We start from the raw sequence: 13,151 nt of genomic DNA, 5'->3' as shown, positions 1-13,151 counted from the left end.
ATGTATAGACAAGGAAACAAGCTGTGAAAGAGCATGCCGCTGACTTGGTTGGCTTAGAGAATTTTTACAGCTGACATCAAAGAATACACCCAGCCATTCTGGGATGTTAGACCATTTGTTCTCCCACATCAGCTTAAGGAGGGAAAATGCCAACGCTACATTCACAAGTGAAGAGAGCAGGATATGAAGTTATATTCTCCGTATGATCAAAACGACATAAAAATCAAATAAACCAACGTATTAACAGTCTTTAGATCGTAGAACTGTAAGTTATGTTTTTCTAAATTTTCGTCCAAATTTTTACAATAAACCGGAATAATTATTTAAATAACATTTAGTTATATGTTACTAAATGTTAAATAACATTTAGTTATATTAGTGAGCAATAATAAAAGCTAAGAGCCTCACATGCATTATCTCACTTACAATATTTCTACATGGGAGGGACCATTATTATCCCTATTTACAGATGAAGACACAGTGGGTTGCAGAAGGTTGAAGAAACCTGGCCAAAGCTGAGGCAGTGAGCTGGGATTTGAACCTAGGCTGGCTCCCTCGAAAGCCTGTATTCTTAGCTACGAGTTCATCTCAAACTTAACGTGAGCCGGAGTCACCCGACGATCTTGTTTAAATGCAGATTCTGATTCAGGTGATGCTTGATGCTGTTGGCCTGGAGACCACATTTTGAGTAGCAAAGCTCTACACCATAATCCCATGACAAGACTACCTTCTTAAAGGAGCAAATACACTATACTCAACCAGGAAAATGTTTTCTAATAATTTAAATAATATCAACGCTTACTAAGATATAAAAGCAAAAATAGATTTTTCTTCTCAATCACTTTTGCAGTCTCCTTTTCTATCCATATGGCAGGGCTTAAACTGCTGTTGTAAATTCCCACCCACAGACGCTGGTGTCAGACTAAGCCCAACTCGAAGCTTTATCAACCTTCTCGTCTCCTTAGCAGGGAGGATTTTATCCCCAAAGCTTCCGTTAGCAAACACTTCCACAAACCCATGGAGCAGGTGCGTGGAGGAAAGGCCCCAGGGGTGTCCTGAGGAAGCAGCCGGTCTCACCCACCACCCCTGACGGCAGATTCTCGTTGCCGAGTCACCAGCACATTTTCGATTTGGTGTTCCCTATTCCCACGGACCTTTTCTTTGAAACATTAAAATTAGGTACTCTCTAAATATTTTAACCTTCCAAAATTTGGCAAGCACTTGCTAATCTTATCCTCAAGAACCTTCAACACCCTTTAATTATGTTCCTAATTCTTCATGTCTTTTTACATGGCATTATCAGATACTTGTTTAATGAAACTTTTGCCATTTGCAGTAACCCTGTTTATCTACTTAATGCTTAATGCTATGCAATTACTTATCTGATACCACGAAAGTAGCCCTTGCATATAGAATTTTATTTCCTTAACTTTTCACTCTATATCTTTTGGATTTTACTATGTCTCTTACAATGAACAGATGGGTAATTTTTTTTTCCGCAAGAGTTAGTGACATTTTGTTGTACACTTAGTCTTATAATTGATATATTTCTATTACCCTCCACTTCCCTCTAAGATTATATTGATTGATGCACTTCCTTCCTTGAATCATTTGTGTGGTTTCAGTAGCAAACTTTTATTTCCTTTTAAATTAGACCGGAAGATAACATTAAACAATAAGAAAATTCAGGTTATCAACACTGATATTTTATAAGACAGAACTGCTTTCACTTTTTCCTCGCAGTAACTTCTCATATTCCTTAAGTAAACTGTGTAAGCTCCCCTCAAATGGAATTAAGGTGCCCAGCAGTTTTCATTCACCTGTCAGAAACCCCTGTTTATACGCCACATGCTAGACTCCCAATTGTCTAATTTACCACCTGATTTTACAATTGCTATAATCCATTTCCCTCTCAAAGGCCTCTTTTTGTCTTTTTTTTTTTTTTAAGCCACAGGTGTCTCTGGTAAAGATCTCTGCAGGTCTTTGAAGCCAAATGAGACTGTTTTAAAATCTAGAGAAGAAACAATGTGTCACCAAAGGGCAACATCTAAATTTCATTCTTCCCTCAACTGCTTCTCTTCTTCAAAGTCACAGTCACTTATCTTTAGTGATCACCTCCGTGCCTTCCAGGTAACTTACAGGAAACCCTATTGTGTGACAGACACTAAACCAAGCCCTGACTCAGGTGCTGGACTGTAAAACAAATAAGATGGACTTCAAAGAACACGACAGACCCCATCCCACCTCATGGAACTTGAATCACACAAGAATGGGAGAGTTCTGGGGCTTCCCTGGTGGCGCAGTGGTTTAGAATCTGCCTGCCAATGCAGGGGACACGGGTTCAACCCCTGGTCTGGGAAGATCCCACATGCCGCGGAGCAACTGGGCCCGTGCACCACAACTACTGAGCCTGTGCGTCTGGAGCCTGTGCTCCGCAACAAGAGAGGCCGCGACAGTGAGAGGCCCGCGCACCGCGATGAAGAGTGGCCCCCGCTTGCCGCAACTGGAGAAAGCCCTCGCGCAGAAACGAAGACCCAACACAGACAAAAATAAATAAATAAAAATAAATAATTAAAAAAAAAAAAGAATGGGAGAGTTCTTTCTTCAGTTCAAGATTATTGCTGAGTTACATTTTACGGGTACTTTCAAAAGATCCTGAGATTGCCCCCTCAATGCTGGACAGTGCTCCTTTCCCTGAACATACAGTCCAATTCCTGATCCACTTCAATTCCTCTGGTATGTGTCTTATTCAACAACGGAGCATCCTTATTATATTTTTGATATCTGTTAGCTTTTCTTGGATTGTCATTATCATCTCCTTGGGCAACATAAATGAACTTTGGGCACGCTAAATCTTTCCCTACTGTATCACTGCTGTCCTTCATAGGGTCCACAGATGTTTATCGTTTCTCTGTAACATTTACAAGGTTAATGCGATCTTTAATTAATACAGAATATTCCTGATGCGAGTCATTCTTTCCAACTTTATCTCTGTTACAGTAATTAGCAACCATTCTTTCCAGTCCTGCTACACCAGGCCCCAGCCAGCTGGGCTCCGTCCTATCGTACCTTTTAATCAAACTTTTATAAAGTCTGCTTTTGAAACCTCCATTCAGTTCTGTTCTGGTTTCTCTTAGCATCAACAGTTTTTTACAGCTTTGGATTTTTTTTTCTGATGAAACACCCTATGCTGCTAATCACTCTTTCATCGTCCCCGAACTCCCCCATCTTATTTTTATAATAAAAAAACAAGTTAAATTTAGCACTTTCCAAACCAATTGAGAGGCTTTTTTTCAACTGACTGTGGAGCTGCAAGTGTGAGGAGGGCTCACTTCTCAGCCATGTCCAATTAGTTTAATGACTCTTGGAGAACACTGCCCTGATTCAAGGCAAAAGCTGAAGGAAAATGTTCCAGCAAGGCCATCAAAAACAGCGTACTTGTGATATCCCTAGAGCTAACCTCACTGGGCCTTATAATAACGAGAAGGGATTTTTAATGCAATAAAGTTACACACCATTTATGTTTCCATTTCTCTCTGCCAACAGACACACGAGTGTCCCACATGGAACGCTGGCATCTTGGGTCCGCACGTCTTCTGAATCAAGTTATTCATACAGGCCATGTCCCTCCAGCACCCAGTTCCTGAAGGCCTGTTCCAGCGTCAGCTAACTGGCTGCCCTCCCTCTTTGCTGCGGCCTCCCTCCAGGCCAGAGACAACCCTGTCTTTAGACAGCACTATGTTGCCTGTCAAAAATCACAGTTGGACTTGAGCACCTGCAAATTCACCCAAATTACAGTCTCCTGGTATCACAAATGACTCATTAAAAAGAGAAACAGTTTTCAGGAGAGAACTTGGGAGTGAGGGTTTGGAATTCTGGGGCTCATTCTGGCTCGCCTGTAGTTATTAACGCTTTTCAGACCTGCAGCGTTACTTCCACACAAGACTGGACCCGCTGCCCACGAGAGCCCCTTGGTTTGAGGTAACAAGATGGGGCAAACTCTTGCCAGCTACGACTTCTTTCTGGTACAGTACATTCACATTTCACCTTCCACAATAAATAACATCAATGACTAGTTCAGAAAAAGCTCTCACATATGTGAACTATACAAGCTTAAGCTCAGAGTGAGAAAGTAAGAAAAAACTTAGATTTTTTTTTTAATATGAGGCATTATAATCAGCACTATATTTCTGCCTTAAAAATCTATTTCTAGACTTTATAAACAGCAGGCCCTTCTTTTTGGCACCCAGCACTATTTGAGGGCAGTACTGACCAAAAAGAAATTGCTTTTGGTTGGTATTCCAACAAAATATTTCCCTCAAAGGGGAGGAAAAAAATTCTCCATCATGAATATATTCAAAGGCAAGTCTCATGGTGCTGAAATAATTTGTTTATTGTTGTTATTGTTTCTTTTAATAAAGGAAGCCTCTACAAAGGCTCATTTAAATGCCTATAACAACAAGTCCTCCATAGGGGGGAACAGCAAAATGTCAGTTTCAATCTGCCAAGGACAGGCCACTTGAATAAAATCAACTTGAGATATGCCCCGACCAATGGCTCTCCAACAGATCATTCTATCCAACATAATAAGCATGGACTCAATACTGACACCACTACCCAGTGATGGAATTCCCTAGCACAAGCTAGGGAGTACACCTCCTTCTTCCAACACACGTGAACTTGAGTGTCTACTCAGTGCCAAAGCAGTAGAGCCAGTTGTCAAGAGCACAGGTTTAAGTTGTGCAGACCTACATGCCAATTCTGAAACCACCTCTTACTGGCTGCGGGGTTGGGAAAATTCCTTAGCCTTCTAGTTTCCCCATCTCTAAAATGGCAGAGCATACCACCTACCTAAATGAACTGCTGTGAAAATGAAATAAGATTCATCAGCATAGGAGGCATGAAAAAAATTATGGTATTGACATATACCAGATGTTTTTAAAGCTGTTTTTAAAAGAATGGGTAGTTATATAAGAACTAAAAGAAAGATGGCCAAGAAGACACATACCTTTGGTATTGGAACATCTCCAATACCAAATCAGGATGTGCCTAATTCATCTTTAATACTGTAACATCTCTGAAATCAAGATATGCCCAACAGCCAACAGCATCTTATGAGAGCACAGGATAAGCAGAAGCTGTGATCTATTGGTCACTGGCAGTGCCTGGGTGAACCTGGTCACAGCCGCTGATGTGATTCATCACTTCCGTCCAGTTCTGTGCATTGTTGGTAATGCAGAGGTTGAATTTACCTGCTATTCAGAATGTCTTGTAAAAGATGACACGAAAATTCTGCATTGAAATGAAAAATTATTGTGTATACAAAAAGGCAAGGAAACCGTGTAAATTTGAAAATAGGGAAACAAATATCTGTCATTGGAGAAAGACTAAAATTCCATATTTTCTTGCAAAGCATGAGCCAAACACCTTAAAGGAAGGTGCTTGAAGATATCCAGAAACAGCTGAAACCATACCACATTTTGTTTCTGAGATAGAGGCAAAAGGAGTGTGCCATTCACGAACTGAGAAAGTGAACTGCAAGTGAAGTTGAGTGAAAAGGCCAAATGCTTTGGAATAACTGGAAGGTCTAAACAACAAGAGGCAGTTGTGTGACCAATTCAGAACTCAAAGTAGAACTGACAAAGTTCAGTCTTTAAGTAAAAAAAGCAAGTCAAAAAACTACAAATATAGACAAGTATGAGCTCATTAAACTCTATGGGCACACAAGGACTAAACTGATATATACCAGACAGTTAATAGTAATTTTAAAAAGAGGAAAGAAAGGTAAACAGAATGAAGAGAGATTTTAATGTTTTATTTTAATGACTTCTATTGTGCTTGAAATTTTTATAGTGAGCATATATTCGATGCATTATTTTTGTAATGTTTTTAATTCAGGAAGATCACAACAAAATGATACATGTACAGTCTTGGCACCCTGCCAGGCAGAGTAACCCTCCAGTGAGTGGTAGCCGTTACTACACTCCTAGACCCCACAAAAGGAATAAGAAATATGACATATACATTTAACATATGATCCTAGCCCTTAAGGAGTTTACAAGCTAGTAGGATTAGAGACTAAAAGAGGTAAGATATATATATATAAACACATGTATATATACATACACCAAGATATGTGTGTGTGTATATATATACATATACCAAGATATGTATATTATACATATATACACATATTTATCATATACAGTATATGTAGTATGTACATATATGTGTCTGTAGGCAGTATGATAAGATAAAGAAGGTTGTTGCCTAAAGCCACAGAAGACATGTCTCATTAGAATCTCATAAGCCTAGAGCTAAAAGAGCCTTAGAACACCAACAGATGTACCCCAACATTTTATCTGGATAGCTAAAGCTAAAGAAGCAAGCTAGGACATGTGTCATCACCTCTGAAACCTGATCAAGAATGACCCATCCAACTTGGAGAGCATTATACTCAGTGAAAGAAGTCAGACAGAGGAAGATAGGTACTATATGATATCACTTATATGTGGAATCTAAAAAATACAACAAACTAGTGAATATAACATAAACGAAGCAGAGTCACAGATGTAGAGAACAAACTAGTGGTTACCAGTAGAGTGGCAATATAGGGGTTGGGGAATGGGAGATACAAACACTACTGGGTGTAAGATAGGCTCAAGGATGTATTGTACAACACAGGGAATATTGCCAATATTTTGTAATAACTTTAAATGAAAAGTAACCTTTAAAAATTATATAAAAATAAAAAATTTTTTAAAAGAATGACCCATCCATTAAATATTCCCAGTGACCGGATATCCACGTTTGCCAAGGCCTTGTGACATCCACGCAGCTTCGTTCCGATGAAGGTTGTGCATCCATCAGTATATCTCACATTTAGAAACACCTCCAAAACCCCGCTTTCGGGAGAAGTGTCTCTGCCCTTCCCAGATCACGACAGAGGTAAACAACCCCATTTCCTTCACTGGATCATTTAATTCTTCAAGGGCCAAGAACAAGTTCTACACAGCTCTGCCCCCCTACAGCACAGAGCTGGTACCGCACTAGTGAACAGCCAAATAAAGGGTCAAGAAGAGCTTTCGAGTTACCCAGAGACAAAAGGGAAAACAAGGGTCGCCCGCTCGGGAAGCTAGGGCTCTTCCCTGGAGAAGCCTTTTGGAAGAGGGCGTGATTGAGGCCTGTGTGCCTGAGGGAAGATAACGAGCACTTCTCCCCTTCAAACCCAGCGCCCCTCTATTGGTACATCCTTTCTTCCCGCGAATTCACTCACACACAAAAGAAGGCAGCAGCAGACAATGCACATCGCTGGTCTGAAGAGAGGAGGAAGCAAAAAACTCAAGGAAGACTGGCTACCGAACAAAGGAGAAGGACAAAGGAGAAGGACAGCTGCGAGGCAAAGTGTCTTAAAGGAATGCAAGAGTTACAAAGTGACGCAGAGTGTAACTTTCCAGAGACTGCAGAGAAGAAAGCAGAAGATGAGAATTTCTCCAAAACCAACTGGCCGCTAGAACAGAGGATCCCCCCCAACTCCCGCCCACCTGCAGAAGGAACTCAAGTTATAAAAGCTTTTGATGGGAGGGGGGAGGGAATCACGGGGAGGGAATGGGAACTGAGAGGAACAATGACTGCTCTGTAGGGCAGAGGCAGGGGGACTTCCAGGGTAAGATTTCAACACGCAACTCCCAAGGCAAACTTTCAGACAGCTTCTCCTCCAGCTCCCTGCGCTAGTGAACCTCCCAAGCTTAACAGTTTATTCAGGGAACCGAGTGGCTTCTGGTGTCACCCGCCACCTGCCTTTTACCTGCTTTCTCAGCCTGTCACTCCCAAGGGAACCAATTCTACAATCTCCAACGTTACCCGCTTTCACGATGGCACAAGAGGGAAACGGGAGGGAAAGGTCAGTGCTGAGGGTGTTTCTACATAAAAATGTATTTTCCCACTGAACTTGTGGGGTTGCAGAAACAGAAAGCAGAAACCTGATGACTAAGACACCCTCGGGAGGAGGATGCCGTCCTGAACCACTGCATCTAAAAGACACTCTCAGGATGAGCTGCCAGAATGCTCAAGATGTATGGCGAGGGGGCACTCACACCAGACCAGGGGTTCTCAACTGGGGTGCTCAAGTGGGGGTGATTTTTCCCCCCAGGGGGCATTTCGTAACAGCTGGAGACGTTGTTGGTTGTAACAACCGGGGGAGGCTGCTACGGGCAACAAGGACCAGGACATATCCTACCATGCACAAGACAGCCTCCATGACAAAGAACTCTCCGGCCCCAATGTCAACAGCACCGAGGCGGGGACACTTCCCTAGACTAACCCCATCCCTGCAGCCATCTCCAGAAACCCTAACAATCCTACCTGAAATAAACATTTGCCATCCCTCTGACTGGACAGTTACCATGTCACAAAAGTCCACGTATCCTGTAAGCAAGAGTAAACATCAAGCAGATGTGACACGCAAATGCTGCATCCTCAGATGGTCTCCCAGAAAACATTTTTAAGGGCGCTCCTCAGGACCCAAGAAAGTAGATTGTTTCACAACAATTACAATGAAAGAAAGACACACACACACACACACACACATACACACACAGCAGCTGTCATCTTAAAAATCTCCCCAATTGTCAGGTAGAGGCAGAGGCAAAAATAGCTGCACAGTTAGGATGGCTCATGCGATTCCAAAATATTCCAAAGAGAGAAAGAAAGAGGGGAAGAGAACAAACAAGACAACTCCACAGCCAAAAACAGATTTGCCCCCAGGGCTATCTCATAGCTAAAAACAGTTCAATCACTCTGAGTCATCCATGGTGTATAGCATCTTTTATTTTTTAATTGTAAAATACGATAAACATATAAGAAAGGGGAAATGTAAATATTGAGCCTAATGAATGAAAACAAACCCCCATGTAACTACAACTCAGGTCAAGAAATGGAACCGTGTCCAGTGGTAACTCCCTGCCAGGCATGCCTCTCCCAGGCACAGAGCAAAAATACGGGTGCTATTTTGAAAGTTCCATTTTTACTGAAGGACTGGGAGTTATTTCATTTTATTTTTATTTATTTATTTATTTTTGGCTGCGTTGGGTCTTCGTTGCTGTGCACGGGCTTTCTCTGGTTGCGGCGATCAGGGGCTTACTCTTCATTGCGGTGCGTAGGCTTCTCACTGTGGTGGCTTCCCTTGTTGTGGAGCACAGGCTCTAGGCGCGTGGGCTTCAGTAGTTGTGGCACGCGGGCTCAGTAGTTGTGGCTTGCGGGCTCTAGGGCGCAGGCTCAGTAGTTGTGGCGCACGGGCTTAGTTGCTCCGCGGCATGTGGGATCTTCCCGGACTAGGGCTCAAACCCATGTCCCCGGCATTGGCAAGCAGATGCTCAACCATTGCGCCACCAGGGAAGTCGCTGGGATTTATTTTTATGTATTTACCACAAATACCAACTGCTGTGACTGCAAAGTGAACAGATTTAGGAAGGGGGGCTGTTTATGGAAACAAGCTCATGGATTGTTAATTCACGAAAGCACATAGGGGGAAAAGCATGGAAGGATGCCTAGAAACAGGGGGGAAAGCCCAGATTGTGGGCCAAGAGAAACCTGAGTTAGAATCTGGCACCCTGGACACAGATGACCTCTCAGGAGCCACAAAATGACTTCTCGTCCCATGATATTATCGGAAAAATTCAATGGGATCATGTGTTTCAATGGCGAGCAAAGCACCTCATACACAGGAGACAGTCCACAAATACTGGGTTCCCTTTCCTCTCCTTGCCCATGAAAAGAGGCAAGGTTGAAAAGGCCATGACTTTCATAGATTACGTGATTAGAAACCGTCCTAATCCCCAAGTTCTCTAAACTGTTTCACAAAAGTGATGATATAAGCCCACTTTCAAGCTACCCAGGTGACTCTGACAACGAGGCATCTAAACCAGTCTTGGAGGCCCAGAATGTACCGTCCTCCCTCCCCTACTGGCTCATATCCCTGTCTCTCCCTCACTTATGACAAGGTGAAAGGCCTAAGTGGGCTGTCAGGAAAAAACATCTCACACCCCAGTGGGGAGCCTTCATCCATCTCTTTGAAGACGAAAAGCAACAAGGTGTGTTTATTTGTACTTGGTGCACACGGCCTCATCCACCAGCCTGGGCTGCACGAAGCGACTCAGTTCGTTAAAAATAATAATAATAAAACCCACCCGCTCACACCACTAAGCAGATCTCTCCAGGAGAAAAGGTCAACACCCACACCCCTGAGTACACATGGGGGAAATCAAGCCTTTTCATAGATAATGTCAGGGAGTCCCTAAAAGGTCAGCCAGGAAGGAGGTGAGCCATCTGACCCCCTCAGGGCCTGGCCACCATTAGACACGCCTCACCATCCACGCACTTAAACCCACCGAGCCCGCCACGGGAAGGAAAGCTGGGTATCAGATGGGCTGAGCCTTTCTCACAGGCTACAGTAAAAAATAATAGCGGTCAAAATCGATGCTTCACTTCCCTAACACAAACAATAAAAACAAAGGAAGAAAAATACATACACAAACACATGAAGGCCTCTGAGAAGGTTCCTGAAAAACAAAGGCCTCCAGATTGCTCTAGAAATGTCAGTGGCCTTTCAGACCTACAAAGACCCGGAACTCAGACTAGGGCTCCACTCTGACCCCAGGTTTCTTTACAGACTATCAAAAGAAGACAGAAGTCAAAAGCACCAGCTTTTATAATCTCTCTTGTTCTATCAACTTCCCCGAAGAGGATCAAGGTGTAGGATATGGGACAGAAGGGCAGGGTCCCTGGCCCACTATGAACCCCAAACTGAACCACCACGCAGGCTTCAGGAAAACTGACCAGCCCTGTTTCTGGTTAACACTTCAGGTCAAAGTGGAATCCCTGCTAGAAAGATGATGCTTAATGTAACAGGAAAGAATGCACACACCCCAACCTGCCTAGAAGTTTCTAAACCAACAACTAACTGTAAAGGTGAGTCAAAACCACACAAGTTCAATGACCACAGATGACAGAAAACTACCACCTGGGACAGCTAGGCATTCTGTGACCGCACCCCCCTCCATTTTTCCCTCCCCATTATGACTATTTTATTTATTTTAGCCCTATTTTATACGTACACACACATATTAAGTAACCCGTGCTGACCAGAGAAAGACAAAATTAACTTTACAGTTATTTTTACAGAGTTGGAGACTCAACCAAAGCAACCCAGTACTAACTGGGAGATGCAATAAATAACACTTTCTACTGGGCCTCAAGCAGCTCTCTGAGGACAAACACAAGACCCGGCTTCCAGACTGTCCTGCTTGGGTGTTATCAGGGGACACACCAGGGCAATGCAAATTGAGAGCATGAATCTAGGCAGGTCTTTGTGTCTGAGATGTCCTGGAAATCTGCCTGTTTCAACAGCCTCCAAATAATCATTCACCCCTACCCGTGAGTGCCAGTGCCCCCTTGGAACTCTCTCCCTGTGGTGGCCCAATAGTTCAGGAGAAACAAGGCACTCTGACCCAGACCTGGTTAAAAATCCACAGCAGACACCAGCATTCCACCCTCACTGGAAGCCACAGCAAACCCACAGACATCTAAACGGGAGTCTCCAGGAGTGGGGATGATGTCATAAGTCTGAGAGTGGGGGAAGGCTACCCAGTGGATTCTGAGAATGGCCAGGACCAGGGACTTCAAGGAAGGAGGAGGATTTCTCTTTCCAAGTGCACACCTGGCAGGGAGGGGGAAGTTCAGAATTAAGTGAGTCTCCACTTCCCCAACAAACACACCACCAAAGACACCTCCACAGCAAGTAGCTAGAAGCACCTGGGAGAATCAGGCATTAATTAGACACGTGGATGGCACCGACGTCAGACAAGCCAGCTTCTGCTGAAGAAAGTTCACTGGGCCCTGTCACCTACTTTTCTGGGCCAGAAATCAGCTGCCCAGAAATAAACATCAAGGGGCCAAGGGCGTGGCGACCCTAGGAGGGGCAGCTGACAGCTGTGGCCGGCGGGCAGGGGCAGGGGAAGGGCTCCAGGCTGGAATTCGGAGCGCGCCCACATCAGCAGAAAAGTTCCCTGGAATAGCATGCTGCTCCTGGGGACCTCAGGATGCACACGCTACGGCGATGCCAGGTTCAAAGGGCCGGCAGATGAAGCCCGGATCCTCTCCCAGGGCATCTCGCCATTGTAGGTCGAGTGGGGGTAATCAGATGATTTAAATAAATGTCCTGCTCCCAGTATCAGTGGGAAAGATTAATAATTCCCAGGTCCGGCCCTGCTTCATCTCTCTTTGCCCAAACCAAACACAGTCCCAGGCAGGAATGGAAGGAAACGGCGATTACCGCTCGCCCTGCGGTCCAGGTAGGCAACTGAGGCACGGGGGTGCACACAAGAGAACCCAAAGAGGCGCTGGGGAGGCTAGCACAGCACGGAGCACCCCGCGTCTGGGATGATGGGATCAGGGAAGCGTTCTCTCCCCTCCCCTCCCTTCTTCCTTTCCCCTACACAACACACACACATACACACGCACGAACTCTCCAGCTACGCCCAATCAGGGCAGCTGCCGGGCTCCCCAGAGCCGGACTGCACACAAAGCCCCGCCCGTGCACACACAACACAGCACAAGCCGGCGCGCACGCCCACACAATAGGACGGCGCGCACCCCGCCGCGGCCCCTCGCCGGGGTCCCGGCCAGCCCGGCGCCGGGGTCCGCCCTCCGTGCACACCCGCGCCGGGAGACGCAGCCCGGGCAAGAGGAGGGGGCACCACAGCAGCCCGGCCGCCGCGTCCCGCGCCCCGAAGAAAGTTCGCCGGACGCCCCCCGACTCACCCGCGGCGCTGCTCAGCAGCAGGCACAGCGGCCCCAGCAGCCACATGGCGCGGCCGCGGCTCCCGCTGCCCGGCGCAGTCGCTGGCCCCGCGGCCTCGGCGCTGACCCCGCCCCTCGCCGCGCCGGCCCCGCCCCCCGCGGTCCCTCCTCCCGCCCGCCCCGCCCGCCTCGGCCAGGCCGGCCGCGGCCCCGCTCCGCGAAGTTTTGCGAGCGTCCCGGTTGCGCGCCGAGCCCGCGTCCTGCCTAGAGTGTCCAGGCTCGGAGAGGCCGCGGAGGAGGCCGCGGAGGGTCCGGCCCTGGCGGCCTCTCGCCGCCAACCCCCTCTGGCTGCG

The 13,151-nt window shown here is 45.7% G+C and overlaps 1 protein-coding gene across 2 annotated transcripts in view; it reads right to left on the bottom strand.

The window, feature by feature from the left end:
- The window catches only part of LDLRAD3 (low density lipoprotein receptor class A domain containing 3), a 258,649-nt gene extending 245,732 nt beyond the window's left edge, over nucleotides 1–12,917 (bottom strand). Inside the window, exons 1-2 of one of the 2 annotated variants that reach the window (XM_036860960.1) lie at nucleotides 12,820–12,915; nucleotides 8,365–8,427 (exon numbers count right to left, since the gene is read on the bottom strand). In XM_036860960.1, the coding sequence (XP_036716855.1) occupies nucleotides 8,365–8,427; nucleotides 12,820–12,865 (109 nt within the window). In that variant the 5' untranslated portion in view covers nucleotides 12,866–12,915. Of the gene's footprint in view, nucleotides 1–8,364; nucleotides 8,428–12,819 lie in introns of both variants that reach the window. The other variant, XM_036860961.1, reaches the window with a different exon arrangement.
- Between the last annotated feature and the right edge of the window lie 234 nt (nucleotides 12,918–13,151).

The sequence above is a fragment of the Balaenoptera musculus genome, chromosome 8 (genome assembly GCF_009873245.2).
Source record: "Balaenoptera musculus isolate JJ_BM4_2016_0621 chromosome 8, mBalMus1.pri.v3, whole genome shotgun sequence".
In the NCBI taxonomy this organism is placed as follows: domain Eukaryota; kingdom Metazoa; phylum Chordata; class Mammalia; order Artiodactyla; family Balaenopteridae; genus Balaenoptera; species Balaenoptera musculus.
This window is presented reverse-complemented; position numbering and strand designations above follow the sequence as displayed.